Here is a 23,882-nt window from a genome sequence, read left to right on the forward strand (position 1 = left end):
ATGTATGTATGTACAGATGGATGGATATCATAACTTCTTTATCTGGTCATAAGTTGATGGATATCTGAGTGATTCCATATCTTAGTTATTATGAATTAAGCTACAATAAACATGGGGGTGCAGATAACTCTTTCATATGCTGATTTCATTTCATTTAGATAAATTCCCAGGAGTGAGATTGCTGAGTCATGTGGTATATCTACTTTCAGCTTTCTGAGGTATCTCTGTACTGTCTTCCACAATGGCTGTAATAGTTTACATTTCCACCAAGAGTGGATTAGGGTACCTTTTTTCCCTACATCCTTGCCAGAATTTGTTGTTTGTTGATTTCTGTATGAAAGCCATTCTAACTGGGGTGAAGTGAAACTTCATTGTCATTTTGATTAGCATTTCCCTGATGGCTAGTGATCCTGGGCATTTTTTCATGTGTCTGTTGGCCATTTGAATTCCCTCTCTTTCTTTTTTGTTTGTTTTGCTTTTGTGAGTTTGTTAGCTTTTTTTTTATTTTTTAACATAGAAACTTTTTATTTAAAATATGCAAACTTCATTCATTTCATTAATACAACTGAATTTCCTCTTTTGAAAAATGCCTGTTTAAGTCATTCGCCCATTTCTTAACTGGATTGTTTGCTTTGAACTGTTGAGTTTCTTAAGTTCTTTATAGATTCTGGATATTAATCGTTTATCGGTTGCATAGTTTGCAAATATTTTCTCCCATTTTGTCAGTTGCCTCTTCATTTTGCTGAGTGTTTCCTTTGCAGTGCAGAAGCTTCTCATCTTGATGTAATCCCATTTGTCTACTTTTACTTTGATTGCCTGTCCTTCTGGCACTTTTTTCCACGAAGTCTTTGCCTATGTCAGTGTCTTGCAGAGTTTCCCCAATGTTCACCTCTAATAATTTGATGTTGTCAGGTCATAGATTTAGATCCTTGACACATTTTGAGTTCAGTTTTATATAAGGTGTAAGGTGAAGGTCTTGTTTCATACTTTAAAGAATGAAATAGAAGACACAAAAAAAATGGAAAAATATTCAATGTTCATGGATTGGAAGAATTCATATCATCAAAATGTCCATACTACCAAAAGTAATTTACAGATTCAGTGTGATCCCTATCCAAATATCAATGAAATTCTTCTCAGATCTAGGAAAAACAATGCTAAAATTCATATGGAAGCACAAGAGATTCCCAAATAGCTAAAGCAATCTTTAACAACAAAAATGAAGTTGAAGGCATCACAATACCTTCAGATTTCAGGACATACTATGGGGCAGTTATAATCAATACAGCCTGGTTTTATCACAAAAATAGACATGTAGACCAATGAAACAGACTTGACATTCCAGAAATCAAGCCACACATATACAAATAGCTCGAGGAGCAAAAATAAACACCTGGAGAAAGGACAGTCTCTTCAACAAATGGTGATGGGATAATTATAGAGCTCAAAAATATTGAAAATATGTATCAAATATTTTAACTTTATTAATTTATTCTTTTGAATATGCAATATTAATATGTTTAAAATGCAGAGAGGCAATGAGAGTGAGAAAGAAGGAAAGCCAGCTCTCATAATTTGGTTCATTCCCCAAATGCCTATGAATGCTGGGGATGAGAGAGGCTGAAGCCAGGCGAGAGCTGGGAACTGATGAACTGATGCAACAGGGACCCAAACACTCGAGCCATCACCTATGGACTCACAAGATACTTATTAAAAGGAAGTGGGAACCAGGAACAAAGCTAGGACTCAATTGCAGACACTCCATTATGGGATGTGAGCATCTCAGATTGTATCTTAAAAAAGCATGCTAAATGCCTGTTCCACAGATCAAGTTTTGGAAAACTAAGAATTTATGTTTCAAAGTTGTGGTACCTAATTTTTCATATTCCCATTTTGTGGTTTTCCCTAATTAATTTCTGATGTTTTTTTAAAGATTTATTTATTTATTTGAAAGTCAGAGTTACACATAAAGGAGAGGGAGAGATAGAGAGAGGTCTTCCATCTGCTGGTTCACTCCCCAATTGGCAGCGACATCCGGAGGAGCTGTGCCGATCTGAAGCCAGGAGCCAGGAGCTTCCTCCTAGTCTCCCAGGCAGGTACAGGGGCCCAATGACTCCAGTGCTTTCCCAGACCACAGAAGAAAGCTGGATTGGAAGTGGAGCAGCCAGAACCTGAACTGGCATCTGTATGTGATGCCAGCACTACAGGTAGCAGCTTTACCAGCTACTCCACAGCATAGGCCCCTTTGAGTTAAGTTATAATAAAAATGCTTCAGCATGATTCAAACTATTTTACCCTGCACTGTGGGCAGTATCTGTGGGCCTAGTATCTGATCTGCTGTCATTATTACTTTCAAATATTTTATATGTGTCATTTTAAAACTATTCATTAGATAATAATATGGTTTGGATTTATTTTCTGATACACATGAGGTTCACGAGATATTTTTTTCCTGCATATTTTCTCATTCACTGAAGGACACTGTATAAGAATGTACTAAAAGAGACTGAAAATATTTCACCAATGAGATGACACTTTCAATTAGAATATTTTATTCTTTCTTCAGCATGTGGCAGTTTTATACACTTCGCTCATGTCCTGATTAATTAAAGTTTTTATTGAGTAGCTGTATTTTGAATTCACCACTTTGACTAAAAGCATTTTCATCTGTGAGTGCACAAACCATAACACAAAACCAAACAGTCACAATAAATAAGGCTGGCCCAGATGAAGATATCTGTAATACAAACAAGTAGATCATTTTAAACATTGTGGGGAAAATTTCCAGACTATTAGATATTGATTGTTGAAAGCTTTTCTTCCTCTAGGAACATAAATTGTATTGTTAACAGTAAATTAACACACATACACAGAGGGAAACCAAACAACACATATTTTCAGATCTATCATTTTTTGTTGTTTAAAATGTGCATTCATTTTCTACCAACTCACTTACAGCAGTGCTAACTCTGAAATTACTACTAAAGAAATAAAACATTCCTGTGTTATAAAATTATTTTAAAAATTTAATTTAAAGACACATCCTCTATCATGTGTCATATTATTGCTTCTTACTTCTGCTAGAAAATTGCAGGTTTGTAGCTATAAATCTATTTTCCTTTCTTGTTTGTGCTTATAAAGACAGCAAGTTTTATCTTTAGATTTTTATATTTGACATACCAGTAGGGAATGACCTGTAGCTGGTTTTGGCTTTTCCAAGACAAACAAGCAAGCAAGAAATTAAAGCAAAAAAAAAATGGATGATAACAACTTCTTATGTGCTGTGAAATGGTATTGTAATATGAAAGTGATTATAGTAATCCTTCAAATCAAATCATAGCAATCTGAGCCATATTTTGTTCTCCATATTGCTTTAGTTGATAAAATACCATTGCTCTCAGAAACTGCAAATTCTGTGCTACAGATCACAGATAGATACTAACAATCTGTCCTTATATGGAAAGTTGCTTGTCAACAAATTAAATATAGTGCCTGCATATTTTACAGTCAACGTGAGGCAGAAAAATTATCCTATAAGGACCACGTTCTCAGTTGTTGTGAGGTGAGAACTGAGAGTTGTGATACCCCAATTTGCCATTGCTGAATCTTAAAAGAAATTCCCACCATCTGGAAGTGGGTCAGGGAATAAAGACAGGAGGAAGAGAAGTAAGTGAACATGGTGGCATTCCTGGACCGAAAGCACTGGGCATCAAGGTAGAGTACTTCCATTATCCCTCAGACAGATACATATTCTTTGTCATTCAAAGTCAAATTTCAGACTTATCCATTATAAAAGAGGACTTCTAATAGGACTAAATGTAACACAATAATTCCAATGTTTTAATTCATTGGCCTTGAATCTTCCAGAAGACCAGTATTCCTACTGTGAATATGAATTTCTCATGATTGGTTGACTTATCCTAGAACATTAAAAATATTGAAGACAAGTTGATTGCATATCATATAGAATAAAAATTTTGTTACAGAATGTGAGACCTCTTCTCCCATGAAACATTTGTATCAAAGAAATTGGATTAAAATAAATGACAATAATAGGTGAAAACATGGGTGACAATAGGAACGTATATGTATTTTGAGATAGTGGGCCTAATCAAGCAAGAATCTCCTTCCTTACATGAGAACACTCTCACTTGCTACCTGTCTGTCAGTCTGTCCTCATGTTCTTCCTGCTCCTAATGGCAAGAAGGACTAGAACTCAGAACATAAACAAATTGCCGTTGCCAAGGGAAAATCTGGGTAAAATTCTGTAACCACAAGGGTGACTAACATTTCTACATACTAGTCAGTGAGATAAAAAGTATATGTTTTGCATATTCAGCAATAATTCAAAAATGTTCCTTTATATATGTATCGTCCATCTACATTCAACACCTCAGTGACAGTAAATTCTCATTTCCCTCAGATCTCTTATGTATACCAAAAATCTACCTCTCTCTCTCACCTCCCCATTCTCATCATATTTTAGATACTTTTATATAAATCCTATCTTAAAAACTATTAAAAAGAATCATTCCAAATTCTACATTCACTCCTAGCAACTATTCTACTTTTAATTGATTTTTTGGATTTGAAATATTTTTTCTTATTTTTATTTTCTGTAAATTCCTGTTATTTTTCAGGAGCAAATATAATCAGTTCTTCAAGACTTCTCTCAACCCTCAATTTTTATGTTTGAATTTTTCATTCTTTTCAAGGTATTATTTTTTTTATATCTGCCTTCAGGCCTCTTATTCCATTTTTTTAAAGTATTTATTTTATTAATTTGAAAGGCAAAGTGACAGAGACAAAGGGAAAGACAGAAAGATAAAGAGATCTTCCATCCACTGGTTCACTCCCCAATTGGCTCTGACATGCAGGTCTGGGCCCAGGTGAAGGCTCGAGCCAAGAACTCCATTTTGTTCTCCCAGGTGGGTATCGGAATCCCAAGCACTCAGGCTATATTCTGCTGCTTTCCCACGTAAATCTTTAGGCAGCTAGATCAGAAGCAGAACAGCCAGTATCCAAACTGGCACTGCGACATGGGATACCATTGTTTTGCAAGCTGCAGCTTAAATCTGCTGTACCACAACGCCTGCCCTTCTAATTCAGTTCTTAATAAATTCTGTTTCTTTCAGATTTTGGTGTCTTTTTCAGTGATTTGTATGATTTTGATCCTATATTTGTTAAGTCTTAAATTAGTAAGCAAATCTGCATAATGCATTTATTAATTTTTTGCCATCTCATTTCACTAGGAGCCACCCATTCTAGATATTTTAATGTCTTCTATCCACGGTGATTGGTCACTGTAGATCTATTGTGACTTTCTGTCCTTTAGCTATTCAAATCACTTGCAATCTTGGTGATCAGGTAAAGCTGCTAGGATCATACAGTGGCAGTCTTAATATTTCAAGCACAATAGCCTTTGCTCATATAAGCCAAGGTACATTAGAACAAAATTCCAGCCCTCTTCTGATCTTTTCTGCTTCCAGATCCCTAGCTGCAATGGTAATTGATCTGTCATCTCACCTGTGTAGCTTATCCTCCTCTCTCCTAGGGCTGAGACATCCAACACACTCTCCCCTGTGCTAAAGGATTGACCTTTTCAAGAAGGGAAGCCTTGATTTATGACAGCTGTAATGATCCAGTCATTCTGTGGCCTTGCTGCTATAGCCCACAGTCTCTGACTGGCTCCAAGGAAAATAAGGTTTAGAAATTACATCTGAGATTTCTAGGACGTGCACATTAAGAAGGTTTGAAAGCTGATCTGATTCAGCCTACTGCCTCAGTCATCACACTTGAGTGTCCAACATGCCGGGGAGAGGGACAGGTGTGGGTTCAAATGACAGTTGTTCTTGATCCTTTCCTATTCTCCCACACTTGTTAATAACACATTTTTTTGACAGGCAGTGTGAACAGTGAGAGAGAGAGAGAGACAGAGAGAAAGGTCTTCCTTTTTCCGTTGGTTCACCCCACAATGGCCGCTGCGGCTGGCGCACTGCAATAACACATTTGTAAGGGACAGCCTAAAAATGCATTTCTTCCTAGAACACATCACTGACTTTCCATGTCTGTATCATCCATTTTTTTTCTAACACCTGGCCATCTCTCATTATGGCACCTTTCTCACTGCATTGCAATTATTTCCTTACTTGACCCAGGTCCACACAGGCACTTGAGTTTATTGAGGGCAGAAAATATGTCTTGTTGTGATTTATCACTAATCAATATTTCAGAATTATATAGACAGTAACACATTGACCTCTGCTGTATATTTTGGTTTAATTAATCTGAGTTTGGCTGTTAACTGAAGACCCTCAAGTTTAGGTACTGTGCCTGATACCAGAAAAAGAGATGGAGACACTTGTGCTCTTGATACTTAGCCACTCAACTGGTTCCAGGAGGGAAACTGATCCTCAGGATTTCTGAAGTCCTATGACAGCTGGGTCATCAGTCCACTTCACTTTGGCTATGTCCTAAAGAAAACTAGGTTTTTACATAGATAGAATCACAGACACTAATATAAGAGCAATTAAATTGTTGCCACAAAAAAAGAACCAAATTGATTTTGAGGAAATCCTTTTGATAGTGGAAAGATTTTCCATATTAGTTTTTGAGCAAACAAAATTTTCAACTAATATTTTGTTTATTCTTTTGCTGCCATATAACCTTACCCTTCTTTTCTGTAACAGGAACAACAGCACTTTATTTATTTCTTCTTATGCACCCTTCTATCATCAGCAATCTCCCAAGCCCAAAAACATTTGAGGAAGTTCAATTCTTTAATGGCAACAATTATCACAAGGGAATTGACTGGTAAGATAAATAACAAAAAATAAAATCCATTGTTAAACACATGCTCAGTCATTACAGAGCAATTATGGATGTATGCGTGGCATCTGCATAATTACCAAATAAATTCATGATGTTGAATTTTACCACATTGAATTAGAAATTGATTTGTAATGATGATATTTTAATCAGTGTTGCCTGTAATTTCATTTGGACAGTGAAATAATGATAATATTTCTCTGGTAAATTAATAAGACTGAATAAATAACTTTATGGAATATTTGTCATCAGAATTATTCATAAGGATATTTAAAATTCTCTTTAAGCATACTATTATTTTACTGTGCCTTTTTTTACTAAACAATTTGTCTTCACAATGATACTTGAGGAAATGAATAAATCAATAGATTGCTTTATTTTATACTCTGTGACATGTATCTTCACTAATCATATAAAGCATATATGTTATATTATATTATGGGCTGATATTTGTCAGGAAACTAATTGCAAAGCATTTCAGAAACCAAATCAATTCTAGTCAGACACATGAATAAAGAAACATTAATTAGCTCTTCATAAATTATAAAATAAATTAAAAATCAAAATATACCCATATGCTAAAACAGAATAATACTGATTATGGAATGATCTTCACTGTGGTGATTTTTTTTCAAGCTGTATCCTAGTTTTCCAAGAAAATATGGCCTTGTATTTCATTTCTAGTTCCCAGGTAAATAACACAAATCTCACACAAGGAAACTGCCCTTCAATGCATACATTTATAGATCTCTCTTTATGACATCGTCACACGTGAGACTGCCCTCAGTTAAAGAGCCATTTCTTTTAGGGTTGAGCAGGGTTGATACAAGTGAACAGATCTGGCTTCCCATCATGAGTAGCAATGTTTACACTCAGCATCTAAGGTATTACTATCCTATGTTACTTTTAAGAGGCTAAATACATTTTGGAATTGCATTGAAATTTTCCGAAGTATGACAGCATTTTTTTCTTCTATATTTGAGAGCTCAAATGGAACACAAACAATTAAGCAGAAATATAGATGGTATTTTTATCACCCCACATTTGGGGAAAATAATAACAAATGTCAGAGATGAAAACAAGTCTTATATGACTTCTTAATTGCTCTCATTATTTACATCTAAAACATTTAAGGCTTAGAGAAGTGAGGAAATACGAGAAGGGTTACACACATCATTAAAGTTTTGCACTGAATTAACCTCAGAACATATTGATTCCATAATCTACAAGCAGAGGAACGTTCTGACAACATATGGAGGAATGAACCTGCTGAGGCACCACAGGATCAACTGGCAGGAAATATCCCCTTAATTATTCTAGATAGACTATAATGTGTTCACATTGCTACACAGACAACAAATTATGCAGAAGTTAAAAAGCAGAGCAAAAATGCCCTGATCTATTTGGAATTTTGTAACTCTTTTGATTTACACTTATTTCAGTCTTGTGAATTTTAATCTCACCTTAAGAATTTCTGCATTTAAGTTTCTGCTTGTCAGGAGTAAGCTTAATGTTTCTGGATTTGGTTTCAGATAGCTCATAGCACAGAATCTCACCCTCTGCTCCTTATTAGCCTCCTTATTCCATCTTACTTCTTCCCTTCCTCAAAATGTGTCATCAGAACCAAAATATTTCAGATGGCACAATAAAGCATATGGAATATCCACTGTTTAGGTATTACAGCACAATGATCAGAAACTGGTATGAACTAATGAACTAATATAAACATGCTCGAAGTATTTCCTATTCAAAGTATGACACGAAAGAAATATTAGATTAATTGTTGTTCTCTGCCTTCAGGTATATGGACTTCTTCCCTACCCCATCCAACATCACCAGTGACTTTCTGTTTGAAAAGAGTGCTAATTACTTTCATTCGGAGGAAGCTCCAAAGCGAGCTGCATCTCTTATCCCCAAAGCCAAGATCATCACCATCCTCATCGACCCCTCAGACAGGGCATACTCCTGGTACCAGGTATGAGCAGTAAATATGTTCAGAGCTTTAATATAAATAATAGTGAACCATTAATAAAAAGCCCAGATGCAATGAAGAGATGTGACTAGTGGAGAACTTTTGGAGGAGACCAGCAGGAGGTGGTGTTAAGAGAACACCATGTGGGCTGCATTTTTTGAGCAACTGAAAGCCTTTGAAAAAGAGCCACCAGTGTGAGATGATTAGATTTCATTTAAAAAACTTTTTGTATCATCTGCTATTTGAAGAATAGATTGGAGCATGACAAATGACCATTCAGAGATATTGAATTAAAGTCTCTTGCCGTAGTGCTGAAGACAAAGTGAAGGTAGAAAAGGTAAAGATAGTTAAGTAGAAACTGAATGAAGAATAAAGTATAAAGAGATGTTTCAGGATTAAAATCTATAGAACCTGGGGCCAGTGCTGTGGCATAGGAGGTAAAGCTGCCCTCTGCAACACCAGCATCCCATATGGGCACTAGTTCAAGCCCAGGCTGCTCCACTTCCCATACAGCTCCCTGATAATGCACCTGGGAAAGCAACAAAGATGGCCCAAGTATTTGAGACCCTGCACCCACTAAGGAGACCTTAATGAAGCTCCTGGCTCCTGGCTTTGGCCTGGGTCAGTCTTGGCTGTTGCAGTCATTTGGCCAGTGCACCAGCTGATGTAATATCTCTCTCTCTCCTCTCTCTCTCTCTCTCTTTCTCTCTCTCTCTCTGTCTCTTTCTCCCCATCGTCCCTGTAACTCTTTCAAATATATAAATAAATCATTAAAAAAATCTACAGAACATGGCCGGCGCTGTGGCTTAACAGGCTAATCCTCCACCTTGCAGCACCGGCACACTAGGTTCTAGTCCTGGTTGGGGCGCCAGATTCTATCCCGGTTGCCCCTCTTCCAGGCCAGCTCTCTGCTATGGCCCGGGAAGGCAGCGGAGGATGGCCCAAGTGCTTGGGCCCTGCACCTGCATGGGAGACCAGGAGAAGCACCTGGCTCCTGGCTTTGGATCAGTGTGAAGCGCCGGCCGCAGCGACCATTGGAGGGTGAACCAACGGCAAAAAGGAAGACCTTTCTCTCTGTCTCTCTCACTATCCACTCTGCCTGTCAAAAAAACAAACAAACAAAAATCTAGAGGACATGTTGAGAATATGTTGAGGTAGCAGTATCAAGGTTGAGTTAATTTTCTATCTGAGCATTTGGAAGTCATGAACACACACTCTCATGAAAAAAGGAATCAATAAAGAATCCAGGTGGAGTGGGGTGGAGTGAGAGGTGCTGGGCTAAAGAAGTGCAGGTGATGACCATGACTTGGATAGAGCGTTGCCTTAACCAAAAGGAACAGTAACATAAGCTGACCCTGGGGAGAGGTCTGGGACAAAAACAGTGATTTATGAATCAGAGATATGAAGTAATAGCCACAAAAATAATTAAATCACTCCAGCAGAAGGTTTAGAGATGTAAGTGCAAAGCAGGATGAAGCAGCAACAGAGGCAAGAAAATACAGCCAAATTGATGAAAAAAAGAAAAAAACCAGGAGCATAGGAACACAGAATCCAAGAGACGGCAGACTGCCAAGTGGAGGTGGAAATGACAGTGCCAATGAGCTAATAAGAAATAAAACAATTATGCTATAATAGCAGCCTTGAAGTTTTTTAATTTTTTTTATTTTTATTTTTATTTTTGACAGGCAGAGTGGACAGAGAGGGAGAGACAGAGAGAAAGGTCTTCCTTTTTGCCGTTGGTTCACCCTCCAATGGCCGCCATGGTAGCGCGCTGCGGCCAGCGCACCACGCTGATCCGATGGCAGGAGCCAGGTGCTTCTCCTGGTCTTCCATGGGGTGCAGGGCCCAAGCACTTGGGCCATCCTCCACCACACTCCCGGACCACAGCAGAGAGCTGGCCTGGAAGAGGGGCAACTGGGACAGAATCCGGCGCCCCAACCGGGACTAGAACCCTGTGTGCCAGCGCCACAAGGCGGAGGATTAGCCTAGTGAGCCGCGGCGCCGGCTGAAGTTTTTTCTTTAAAATGAAAGATGTGGGGGCCAGTGCGGTGGTGCAGTAGGTTAATCCTCCACCTGTGGCACCAGCATCCCATATGGGCGTGGGGTTCTAGTCTCGGTTGCTCCTCTTCCAATTCAGCTCTCTGCTGTGGCCCAGGAAGGCAGTGGAGGATGGCCCAAGTCCTTGGGCCCCTGCACCCACATGAGAGACCAGGAAGAAGCACCTGGTTCCTGGCTTCAGAATGGCATAGCTCCAGCCGTTGCTGTCATTTGGGGAGTGAACCAATGGAACTAAGACCTTTCTCTCTGTCTCTCCCTCTCACTGTCTTTAACTCTACCTCTCAAATATATAATCTTTAAAAAAAAAAAGTAAATAAAAAAATGAAAGATGTGGAGAGAAGTGGAGCCCCTAACAGCAGAGTGAAAAGAGCAAAAATAAGTGAATTTGATCAAGAAATAATTAGGTGGGGATGAAGAAATAAAGGGACCAATTGCAAAAGACTCAGAAGTGTGATTTTGAAGGGGAAAAATAAGACATGCTAACTACAAGGAAGTGTACATGAGGTCAAGGAAAGTAAATTATGTGGTGGTGATGATTTGAATTAAGATGAAAAACTTTTATGGAAAAAGTGAGATAAAGTTAAGGAGAGATATAGGTAATAGGTCCTCTGAAGATCCAGGAAAGGATGGCTACTGGAAATAGTTTAATAAACACAAATGTGTTTTATTTTTAATTCTTTATTTTTGAGAGAGAGAGAGAGCGAGAGAGAGAGAGAGAGAGAGCGATAGAGGCTATATCTGCAGGTTTACTCCCTAAATGCCTGCAAAGACAAGGACTGGGTCAGACCAAAGCTAGGAGCTAGGAACTCCAACCAGATATACTACACGGGCAGCAGGAAGACAATTACTGAGCCATCGGCTGCTGCCTCCCAGGATCTGTATTTGCAGGAAGCTGGAGTCAGGCAGCTGATGCGGGCTTTGGATCTGAGCACTTGATTTGGAATGTGGATGTCTTAACCACCAAACTAAATGCCTGCTCCTAGAAATATATCTTAGAAAGCATAATATTAACTGTATAGAACAAAGGGAACAGCTATAAACCATAATTAAAATGTTTCCAATCAGTAAAAGAGTTTCAGTTATTCCCTCATTAAATGACAAGTTCTAGTGGTAAGACTAACACTACTATTATTTTTGATGTGCTGGTGAACATAAACATTTGGATATATCTGAAACATCTAAAAAAACTGAATTTGGACATTTGATATAAATTTTGTAGCAACATTGTTTGTCCTAATCCAATTCTAATAGGATGTTATGTCAACTTCATATCATGATTAATAAAAATTTTCTTTTTCAAAAAACTGGAAAATAACTGATTTTTATTGGCATTAAAATCACAGATAAAATAATGTGGCTTTTTTTCCACAATCCTGTTAAAGAAAATGTTAAATTTTATGTATCAATTACTAAAAATAAACATTATCTACTTGAAGTCTTCCAAGTCTGTAGGCCCACTGGATTCACTCAATAGCCTTTGTTTAAGCCGGCGCCGCAGCTACCTAGGCTAATCCTCCGCCTTGCGGCGCCGGCACACCGGGTTCTAGTCCCGGTCGGGGCACTGGATTCTGTCCCAGTTGCCCCTCTTCCAGGCCAGCTCTCTGCTGTGGCCAGGGAGTGCAGTGGAGGATGGCCCAGGTGCTTGGGCCCTGCACCCCATGGGAGACCAGGAGAAGCACCTGGCTCCTGCCATCGGATCAGCGAGATGCGCCGGCCGCAGCGGCCATTGGAGGGTGAACCAACGGCAAAAGGAAGACCTTTCTCTCTGTCTCTCTCTCTCACTGTCCACTCTGCCTCTCAAAAAAAAAAAAAAATAGCCTTTGTTTAGGTCCCCAGCATGCTGAAACCTGGGGGACAGCACATGCTGGTCAACTCAAAGGTACGGGATAGACACACTGAAGTGACCATGATGATCTTCTTTTGGCCAGTCTGGAATCAGACAATTTGATGCAAAGAAAGATGATAGTTTTGGGAAGTAACATTTTGAGGAGAGAAAAAGGGGAGCTTCAAATCTTTGTACATGAGTGTGGGATAAAGTTGACTGCAAAAGTGTATAGTCGACTACAGTTATGACAGCCTTATTGAAATTGACAATTGAATTTGTGGTGATAGCAGTATATATATATATATATATATATATACCAAAATCCCAAACATGTGAGTGCATTTTGTGTATGTGTATATTTAACACACATAGAAATGGATGCTAAGATAAAAACTGATAGGAAATTTTTAAAGAGGAAAATAAGTTTAATAAAGTTATTTTCCTTCTTTTTCCTGAATTTTTAAAATGTCTTCAATACATATGTATTGCTGAAAGCAAATAATATTGGACAGAAAAAAATATGACTTTACAAATGGTATTGCAAGTAGTTGGGAATCTAAGTGAAGTACTTGGATTTGAAACAAGATTCATAAATTACCATATCAGAATCTATGAATCATTATTTCCCATAAGATACAAAAATATGCCTTTCTCACTTTATGAAAACTCACACTGCAAGGCAAGATAAACTTATTTCCAAAAATTGTGCCAAAAGCATTGAAGGTAAATCTTAATTAAAAGTGTTGAATTCAGGTATTCAAGGGAAATAGTCAATATTTTCCTAGTAGAAATCATGTGCAGTACTTATAGCAGTTTTAAATTAATTATTTTCCCACATAGAGGAATCAATTTAAATAAAAGAGAATCTATATGATGCAGGTTCTTCTATGTGCCTGGCTCTTCAAATAAATCCTTTGAATATACAGGTTTGAAAGGAATTATTTTTTCTGATAATACTTTTTATTGTCATATTGGTAAAAGTGCTCCACATTTCAAAATAATGTAGCCTATTACTTAGCTAGCCCTGTCTATTCAGTAAATACCATAAATCCAAAGCTCAGCATGTGTAATTCAGATACTCCTACAAATGTCACCTGCCTCTGTAATTTCTATGCCATATTTTTATAATGGGCCTCACAAAGAAGCTATAGTGCTTTTTTTTTACATAAAATATGTCCCTTTGTGACTTTCTGGTCATATTTTTGTGCTAATCTACTTAGTTTCAGGAATATAAAAAAAGTTGGTGCTAAAGTAGTATAAGTCAATGCAGCACATATCAATATTATCATTTCTTTAAATAGAAATGCTAATACACAGAATGTTTATAATTCTTTATTCAAGACACATAAATTCTATGTATCTTGTTAATTGAATGAATTGTATAATTTCCATATACTATATAATAATACAAACACAAGTAACAATGTCAATAGTTACAATAATATGGGGACTTTTACTAACCCCAGCAATTTGCCACTGCCTTATTACTCTTTAATTATTCATTATTCTCTAGTCATCTTTACTTTTCTAGTTATTTCTAGTTATTTACTTTTAACTCACACATAAGGCCCATTACTCACTCATGACACCTGTTTTTAAGCAATTTCATCAGGCTTCACCCTGATAAAACACTTGTATCCATACCCTGTACTAGATTTTTTTCATTTTCACTTTTAGATAACTCTTAACAGCAATTCAATTATCCACATACATTATCTACTTTGACTCAAACTTACTGTAGATGATAAACTTCTCTTAGTTTCCATGTTGTTTCTGATCACCAAAACCTTTCTTGTTACATTTTAACTCAAAATCTTCAGCCATTGAAAAATGTCCACCTTTCAGTCAGAATTACAGACTTATTGGTCTTGCTGTCACAGCAAGTAACATTCATCTATAGTCTAATAAAGGACTTATTACAATCTATTGTCTCCCACACTAGATTTGATTCATTTGAAGATAATGATTATGCATTATGATTATGATTATATAATTTTTATTTCCAGAACCTATTGCAGTGTTTCTGCTTTATGAAGGAACTTAATAAATGCTTGTGAAGTTGTATTGATTTTGAAATTCAGCTCTCGGCCGGCACCGCGATTCACTAGGCTAATCCTCCGCCTGCAGCGCCAGCACCCCGGGTTGGGATGCTGGATTCTGTCCCAGTTGCTCCCCTTCCAGTCCAGCTCTCTGCTGTGGCTCGGGAAGGCAGTGGGGGATGGCCCAAGTGTTTGGGCCCTGCACCCGCATGGGAGACCAGGAGGAAGCACCTGGCTCCTGGCTTCAGATTGCCACAGTGCACTGGCTGTAATGGCCATTTGGGGGGGTGAACCAACAGAAAAAGGAAGACCTTTCTCTCTGTCTCTCTCTCTCACTGTCTAACTCTGCCTGTCAAAAAAAGAAAGAAAGAAAGAAAGAAAGAAAGAAAGAAAGAAAGAAAGAAAGAAAGAAAGGAAGAAAGGAAGGAAGGAAGGAAGGAAGGAAGGAAGGAAGGAAGGAAGGAAGGAAGGAAGGAAGGAAGAGAAAGGAAGGAAGGAAGGAAGGAAGGAAGAAAGAGAAAGGAAGGAAGGAAGGAAGGAAGGAAGAAAAAGAAATTCAACGAAATTCAACACTCATTGAGTTGGGCTTGCTCTTTCCTGGCCAATGGTGGGTTAGCGTGAAGGACAGAGGAGTTGAGGGGAAAAAAGTTGCAGTATTTGAAAATCAGCAAGGCTAGGTAGAAACCCATGGAAGAACAAAAAAAATAGGATATTGGGCAATATCAGCATGAATGACACCCAAACAAACATAAAGAATAGCTACCCTCTCTCTCCTTACCTGTACTACCTGCCACACAGGGATCTTGGGAAACTGTCAGAACCTGCAGGTGCACCTGTAATGAACCAATGGGCTGTATAACATAGAAGCCTACTCTTACCCATCTAAGTATCTCTTCAGCAGGCTTGATTGTCCTGACTCCTGACATATTTTCACATGTGATCAGATTCATGAAGAAATGCTTTGTATTCTGCCTCTGTCTTGCCTCTAAACATTGTAGACATCAAGATAACAATAAGCTTAGCTTATAACATGCAGTAAAGACTTGTACTTTAATAAAAGCAATATGGTGATGCCTGTTTTCGTATAGGGGGCCTTTGCCATATTTTCTATTCTAAAGTCAAGTAATGAATCTTTATTATTTTGTGTAATGAAGGAGACATAGACACGTATACAAATCCACCTCGACACATACAATGAGCACACACACACACATCCACATAAAACATATACTCACAGAACTCACACACATATGCACATGCCTACTGGGGCATAAAATACTGACTCTACAGTCTACTATCTTCTTAAAGCACCAACGATCACATGAAGATCCAGCTGCCTTGAGATTTAATTTCTATGAAGTTATTACAACTGGTCATTGGGCCCCATCTGACTTAAAGGCTTTGCAGAGAAGATGCCTCATTCCTGGATGGTATGCAGTGCACATAGAGAGATGGCTGACTTACTTCGACACTTCTCAGGTAAAACTCCAAACTTAGCTACTTCTGCATATTATATCATGATTACAGTGAGACGTCAAAGAGAAAATGTGAATTAACATTACCACACTTATAATCAGAGACAATGAAAAGTTAGGACAATATGAGGGTTTTTAGCCATTTGATTGCAATAATACTATTAGGTAATTGTTGATTGGCTCTGAAACACATTCTAGAGAGTCTTCTTTTAAATAGTAGCTGTTATAAAATGATGAGATTCATTGGAAACCACTCTCAACTACTTGTCAAGCAGTGAGTTAGACAATAACATTATGGAGCACCGTATGCATGTAGATTCCCACTAGGTGTCTGTCCTTATAAGGAGGTCACATGATAGACTGTAAAACGGAACATGTTTTAGCAGCTCCAGGAACACAGAACAGAAGAAACAAGATTTGAGGAAAGCACCCATGCCCTTAACATATCCATTTCAGCTCTGCACAACTGGAGCTCCAGCAAGAAATTCAGTATTGTCATTTTTTAATATTGCTCAGATAATTCTGTTATTCTAGGGAATTGAATCAAAAAACAGGAACAACGATTTCTCCCCTTCTTTTCATGGGTTTTAAGAAGAGCTTGGGGAGTGGGGAATAATCGGTTAATTTTCATCTGGATGCCCACTGTTTCACAGTCCTTTGCTCAAGGGTTAGCCCATGGGATTGGGTAGGCTGGATAAGTATCAGATTACATTGCAGATGTAATTTCCACTGAAAATAAAGGAAACTAGCTGTGTTTATTTCTGATTTACAGTGAAATAAGGTAAGTGTTGTGACTTGTTAAGTCACACAGAAACTATGCCAATAGAAAAGTTTAATTATTGTTTATTAAGAAAGACACAAATATAGGAAATATCACTAGATATTCTCAGAAGTGTTTGTTTTCTTCCCTTCACCGTGACCTAATTTAGTAATACTGTACCAAGTCAGGGGAGCAGCTCCCTCTACTCATACAGTTTTCTTCTTAATAAAGTGATTATTTTTGACTTTACAGTTACTAATTATTGATGGACAGCAGTTGAGATCTGACCCAGCTACAGTGATGGATGAAGTCCAGAAGTTTCTGGGAGTGACACCGCATTATAATTACTCTGAAGCACTAACGTGAGTCTATTCTCATGCTCGATTTCATTTCCATTATTTTCCATCATAATTTATCACTGGTAGGTGTGCATATAGCATCATTAATACCAGCTATGAATTTCTACATCATTATGCTACTCAAAAGCAGTCAAAGGAATATTTTCATTATTCATGTTGTGTCTCCCTTGTGAATGCCGGGAGCACTTTATCCTATACACTGTTATCTTACAGATATTTTACTTTATGACAAATTTCTCTTTTTGTGAGCTTTTTATTAATATCATTTTGGTTAAGTAAACTTTTTGCCTACCTACTCCAAACAGAAAATGTCTTAGGAATTGAGGTTAAAAAGGTGAAAAGTTACAGCCCTTTCTTCTGGGTAATTTGCAGGATAGAAATGAAATGCTTATGAGAGCTACTATTGCAATGTTTTGGGAAAATAAAACACATCTTAAGTGAATTAAAAATGAAGAAAATATTTGTTAAAAATAACAACCCCTCTAAAATCCCGAAACTTTCTAGCAGCCAAAACATTCTGTAAAAAGGCATGTACTTTACTTCTGAAAGACTGCCCTATAAGGACTAATACAGAACCTATTACATTTTAGACAAAATTCAAACAAGTCTGATTATATAACTTCCCAGGTCACAGCAGGTTAAAACCAGCAATTAGACAATTAGAGTGGATAATGAAGGAGCAGAGAAAGTGGTAATAAGATTTGGTTGTTCTTTATCCACTAAAGCAACTTTAATGAAGTTTTTACTTACACGTGGAAATAACAACACAAGGCATGCTCCTGTTGTTTAAGTGGGCAAGCTTCTTCTAATATGATTTGCATGAATTGTTGTTGATATTGGATCTTCACTCTCAGCAGCAGTTTAGGTAACAGTTTTATCCTGTTTACTAGAAATAGTTGCTTATGTTTCGATAACCATAAAATCATATTTATATTCATTAAATAAAAGTTTAAAAAAATCATACTTTTGAAGGAGAGATTACAAACAAGGACAAAATATGAAGTTTTTCACTGTGTCTCACACATCACAAAAATTAATGATTATTGGGGTGTTCAGTGTAATAAAAGAACTTGAATGGCAAACAACCCCTGCTCTAAAAGTTGCCTAACAATTATTTGAGAAAGGCTTGGCATCTTAATTTCACAATTTCATGCCTACTAAAATAAAATCATAAAGCAATGAATTGATATAACTGGGAGGATTAATGTCCTTTGTTAGACTTAAGGTTCATAAAGTTGCCAATGCAATAAATGAAACCGAGACTGCAAAATAATTTGGATTCAAGGTTATCACAACTCTATATTTAAAAACCACTTTCAGTACGCTGGATAGCTGTCATCCTCAGGTTGTACTAAACCCTGCCTTACAACTGCTGCTATGGAGAGCAAGGAGAGATGGCAGCCCACCCTGAGACATCAGCAGTACCTGAAAGCAGAGAAGGGAGATATGCTCAGTGCATGTGTAAATATCCTGGCTCTGTTGCCAGAGCTGTATTTTACCTTAATGCAATTAAATATTCTCATTCTGAGGCAGAAAATGCTGTTTAGGGGAGCCATTGTGCCTTACTTCCCCATCTCATTTTGCACAGCATGCGGAATTGTTTCTCCTCTTGGGAAATTAAAGAAAACCAGAGAAAGCTCTCTGATAGGCAGGGAGCAGATTGAAAAGTCCTGGTTGGAAGTGACTCTGTTTTCTTCTTATCCATTTAACTGGTGATATATTAAATTTTAATTGATAACATGTACTAGGACAACCTGGACTGCAAGGATCAGGTCTCTAATAATAGGTTGGGCAGGGAACTGTGAGGAAAATTTCCTTCTCTCCTTAAATGAGTTCACATATGTGCAGAGGCAAATTGCAGGTGCACTGGTATTATAGGAATGGGCCCAGGGCAACAAAATATTCTGAAACTAATTAACTTTACATCCCAGTCAATTAGGCGTCATCCTTCTAAAACATCTGCTGAGCAACAAAACTGCAAACCTGTTCAATGTTTTATGTGTACACTAAGTCCCATAGTAATACATTTAAAATTTTCCTTCTTGTTTGACTCATTATTTCATTTTGTTTCCTGTCTTGTTAGTCGTACACAAAAATTCTTGCATATTTAACTTTAAACAAAAATAATTAGGTCACAAATCCTTTCTTCTAAAACTTAGTGCAGCCATAGGAGCAAAGCAGCATTATATTTCTTTTCATAAGAGTATATGGACCTGAATTATCTAATAGGATTTTCAGCCTTCAAAAAAGAACAGAAGTGTTGTCTAATCTTCCACTCACCGTTTGTATAACCTGTCTCATGCTGTGTGAAAAAAAAGTTATATTTTTACAATATTCATTTCCTTTCTTTGAAAAAATAGAACCATTTAAAAACTAATACATTTTCTGAACTGTAAGATTTAATTAGGCTTATATTTTGAGAAGCATAGCTATGCTACTACATTGAAGCTGTTTAATATATGATTGAAATGTTCAAAGAAAGTTGTTGATATCTTTTGCCAAGGAAATCACATTAATAAATAAATAAAATATCCTAAATGTTCTTTATATATTGGCTGCAGTTTTGATTATTGTGTCTTGATTTTAAAAATATATATTTTATTTATTTATTTATTTGAGGCAGAGTTACAGAGAGCAGGAGAGACAGAAAGAGAGAGAGGTTTTCCTTCTGCTGATTCACACTCCAAATGGCCGTAAAGGCTGGAGCTGGAAAGATATTAAGCCAGGAGCCAAGGTCTTCCTCTGTGTCTCCCACATGGGTGCAGGGGACCAAGCACTTGGCCTTTCCCAGGCCACAAGTAGTGAGCTGGATCAGTAGAGGAGCAGCTAGAACCCAAAGTAGCATCCATATGGGATGCCAGCACTACAGGCAGAGGCCTAGTGTACTATGCCACAATGTTAGCCTTGGGTCTTGATTTTTTTTTTTTATTGATTCATAAGTAAAATAGGATTTTCAATAATTTCAACCTAAAGTTATCCTACCCTGGATGGGTATTTGGCACAGCAGTCGGAAAACTCACATTCTTTTTTTTTTTTTTTTTAAGATTTATTTTACTTATTTGAAAGTCAGAGTTACACACAGAGAGAAGGAGAGGCAGAGACGGGGGGGGGGGGGGGGGGGGCTATTCCATCTGATGTTCACTCCTCCGTTGGCCGCAAGCACAGAGCTGGATTGGAAGTGGAGCAGCCGGGTCTTGAACCAGCGCCCATATGGGATGCTGGCACTTCAGGCCAGGGCATTAACCTGCTGCACCACAGCGCCAGCCCTGGGAAACTCACATTCTGTATTAGTGTGCTGGAGTTCAAATCTCAGCTCCAGTTTCCATTTCAGTTTCCTGCTACTGCATATCCTACAATACAACAGATGGTGTGGTGGCTCAAGTATTTAGGTTCCTGCCCTCTACATAAATGACCTGGATTTCAGCCTTGGCTCCTGGTTTTGGCCTGGCCTAACCCTGGCAGTTACCAGATTTGAGAAGTGAATCAGCAGATGGAAGACCTCTCTCTCTTTCTCTTTGTATCTCTATCTTTTTCTATCTCCCTCTCTATAAAATAAATAAATAAATTTGTCTACAGATTTATATTCTTTTTTTATTTGATTAGAGCTACTTAAATATATGTTTAACTGCTCTCAAATCAGTTGAATAATTACCCATAGAAAAAATTAAATTAAATCAGTGCAAAAGTATATTTCACTTATCCTCTGTTGAGGCTCTCTCACTGAAAATTCTGTCTACAATATATAATCATTGTATGTTTTATTTTAGGTTTGATCCTCAAAAGGGTTTTTGGTGTCAATTACTGGAAGGAGGAAAGACCAAATGCCTTGGAAAAGGCAAAGGCCGGAAATATCCACCTATGGATCCAGAGGTAATATTTTCCTAATAGTTTAATTACACAGGCATACAATTGTGCAAACAGCTCTTTCAAAATTAGTCACAGAAATGTTTTCCCTTTTTTTCTGCTCTTTCTTTGGGAATAAATAATTTTATATATTCAGATAATAACATGATAGATGGGATTAATATGTATCCCTAAAAATTGTTTATGCTTGATACACTTCAAACCTAAATACTTACTGAAATATAGTTTTTTTCCAAATGTGCTAAGCAATTACATAAATAAATTAGTAATTGAGTGGTTTGCTATAAAATATACAAATAGTATTAGTATACTCAAATATTCAATACATATATACAATGTGTACCCCATGCATGATACTGAGCTAGACAATGAAGAAGATCGACAAATAAAACTGTTATGACCCCAGATTTATTATAATATGAATAAATTATAGCCACTGATTTAAATAGATATTATAAAAATGATAAATGAAATTACAAAAGGGCAGTGATTTCTCAATACAAATGAAACTATGTGAAGAAATACCTTATGTGGCAGACTAGGGTTGGCAACCTAGCCAGCATCAGCTCAGCCAGACAGCACAAGCATTTCTCCTATGATAGCAAGGTGGGCCCAGGGAGGATACAAGTGATGGAAGCGTTACTATGGAGACAGAAGTGCCAGAAGGTCCTTACACTACAGCTTTGAACTCAATATTTTCAAACGGGTTTTAGGAATCACTTTAATCTGCCAAGAAATCGATATAATGTTCCTACTACTATAGTAAACATCTTATCCCAAATTTTGAGTGTTTACAATATGGTTTAAGGGAAGATCATAATGAAACGCCTGGCAAATGGTCCAAAACAGAATGTAGTTGTCTTAAATCCATTTCCACAGTATACACAAAAGTCGCTAAAGAAGTTTTATGAACAAAAAGACCCATTTTTGTTGAAATATTGGTAACAGCTTAAGAGAGATGATGAAATTTCTGTCAGATGAGAAATCAATGAATGTACCATTGGCACTTCTAACTATAAAGGGAAAATGTCCACCTCCACTATTTTATCAAAGAGATACAGAACCGAGTTAGCTTGTTGGTAATACAAAGAGACATACAGAGAGAAAGCTCAAGCATAAGTTTTCTGTTTTCTAGAAATCTATATCATTAAAAGATAAAATTAAGACCATTGATACATTTTATAATGTTTTAAAATCATTTCTCTAATAAAGACCAATCTCTTTAGACTGACTAATAATGTAAGAGTTACAAAAAAAATCAAATTTCAGAGACCTCATTGTAGTACAGAGCAAAAACCACTTAATGATTAAGAAAAGTTGATTTTATTTTCTGGCTGATTAGTGATTGAGAATCTTTTCCTATACCTGTAGGCCATTTGTAAACATGAATAAGTAAAATGTCTTTGTGATGCTGCAATTTATTTTTATAATCATAAATTTCAGTTTTATGATTGTTTATGCTGATTTTTAAAATTTTTATCCTATGGACCAATTTTTAAAGAATATGTATGTGTTTTTGCAGAACTCACTTCTGTCGATTTAGTGCCTCATCAGGCTCCTTGCTCTTTCTTCTCTAGTGTTATATTCCTGCTGTCAATTTTTCTCTGTGTAGGCTTCACGAATCCAACAATAAAGATGCTATAATGTTAGAGGATATATCTTGGCCTGTTTTTAATTTAAAACTGTGTTTTTGTCATATCATTACAAAGGATAAAAATGAGTTATATTTGCAGTAAAATATAATAAACAAATATTTTGTATTCAACTATATTGTAGCAAAATTCCTTTAAAAATATGTTACACAATCATGTTTGATGAATGAGTTTTTTTCAAGTCTTCTTTTTCTTTTTTGCTTTCCAGTCTAGAACTTTCCTCTCTAACTACTACCGAGATCATAATGTGGAACTGTCCAAACTACTACATAGATTGGGGCAGCCTCTGCCCTCCTGGCTGAGACAGGAGCTTCAGAAAGTCAGATAGCACTGGAGACAAGAACCGAGTCTCTCAAGATACTTTTAATGTTAAGTAGAAAGACTGAACCCCACCACATTCATCCCCTTCCTGTACCTGTGACTGGGAACAGAGCACTGTGTGAATTCTCTTCAATCTTTCTTTCTAAAATGGTAATGGTTATATATGCACAGATTGGCAATTACTAGCATTAATCCCGTGTAAGCTTTTCAGAAATAATGTGGGATTTTGTGTCATTATCCAGTTTCTAGTGTAAGGGTCATTACACAGCTCAGTTCCTCTGTTAACCACAGTTTTCAACAACTCTATGTATGATTGATAACCCAGATTGAAGTGTCTGTAAATGAGGGTAGTAGTAAACCAATATCTGAGTTAAGGGCTAACATTTTCCCCTTGCTAACTTATAGATATTTGTTCCTTTGCTATGAAAAGGAATCCTATCATCCCAAACTCTGATTTTTAAATCAGTATTTTTTATTTTATTGACTTCACATATATTTTCCTCTGTTGTTACTCGTCTGTATGAATTTCTTTGACTTTAGAAACTGTTGTAGCCTCGTGTGTTTTCCACCTGTTTCCTCTTGGGAAAAGGGAAATTTCCCAAATCTACTTATATTGCTACTTTATCTGGCTAGGCATGCCATTCTCAGTGAATTTAGTATTGTGGTTTTAATGAAATCTGTCCAGGAGTTTGGGGAAGGGGTCATTAAGGAAATTGGCACTGCACAGGA

The 23,882-nt window shown here is 37.1% G+C and overlaps 1 protein-coding gene across 1 annotated transcript in view; it reads left to right on the forward strand.

Moving 5' to 3' along the window:
* NDST4 (N-deacetylase and N-sulfotransferase 4) overlaps positions 1-23,160 on the forward strand; it is a 271,710-nt gene extending 248,550 nt beyond the window's left edge. The window contains exons 8-13 of the mRNA XM_062199113.1: positions 6,690-6,813; positions 8,629-8,803; positions 16,031-16,201; positions 17,210-17,319; positions 21,084-21,186; positions 23,041-23,160. Coding sequence (XP_062055097.1) covers positions 6,690-6,813; positions 8,629-8,803; positions 16,031-16,201; positions 17,210-17,319; positions 21,084-21,186; positions 23,041-23,160 — 803 coding nt within the window. The remainder of the gene's footprint in view (positions 1-6,689; positions 6,814-8,628; positions 8,804-16,030; positions 16,202-17,209; positions 17,320-21,083; positions 21,187-23,040) is intronic.
* Positions 23,161-23,882: the final 722 nt, after the last annotated feature.

This window comes from Lepus europaeus, chromosome 8, assembly GCF_033115175.1.
Source record: "Lepus europaeus isolate LE1 chromosome 8, mLepTim1.pri, whole genome shotgun sequence".
NCBI classification, from domain to species: Eukaryota; Metazoa; Chordata; class Mammalia; order Lagomorpha; family Leporidae; genus Lepus; species Lepus europaeus.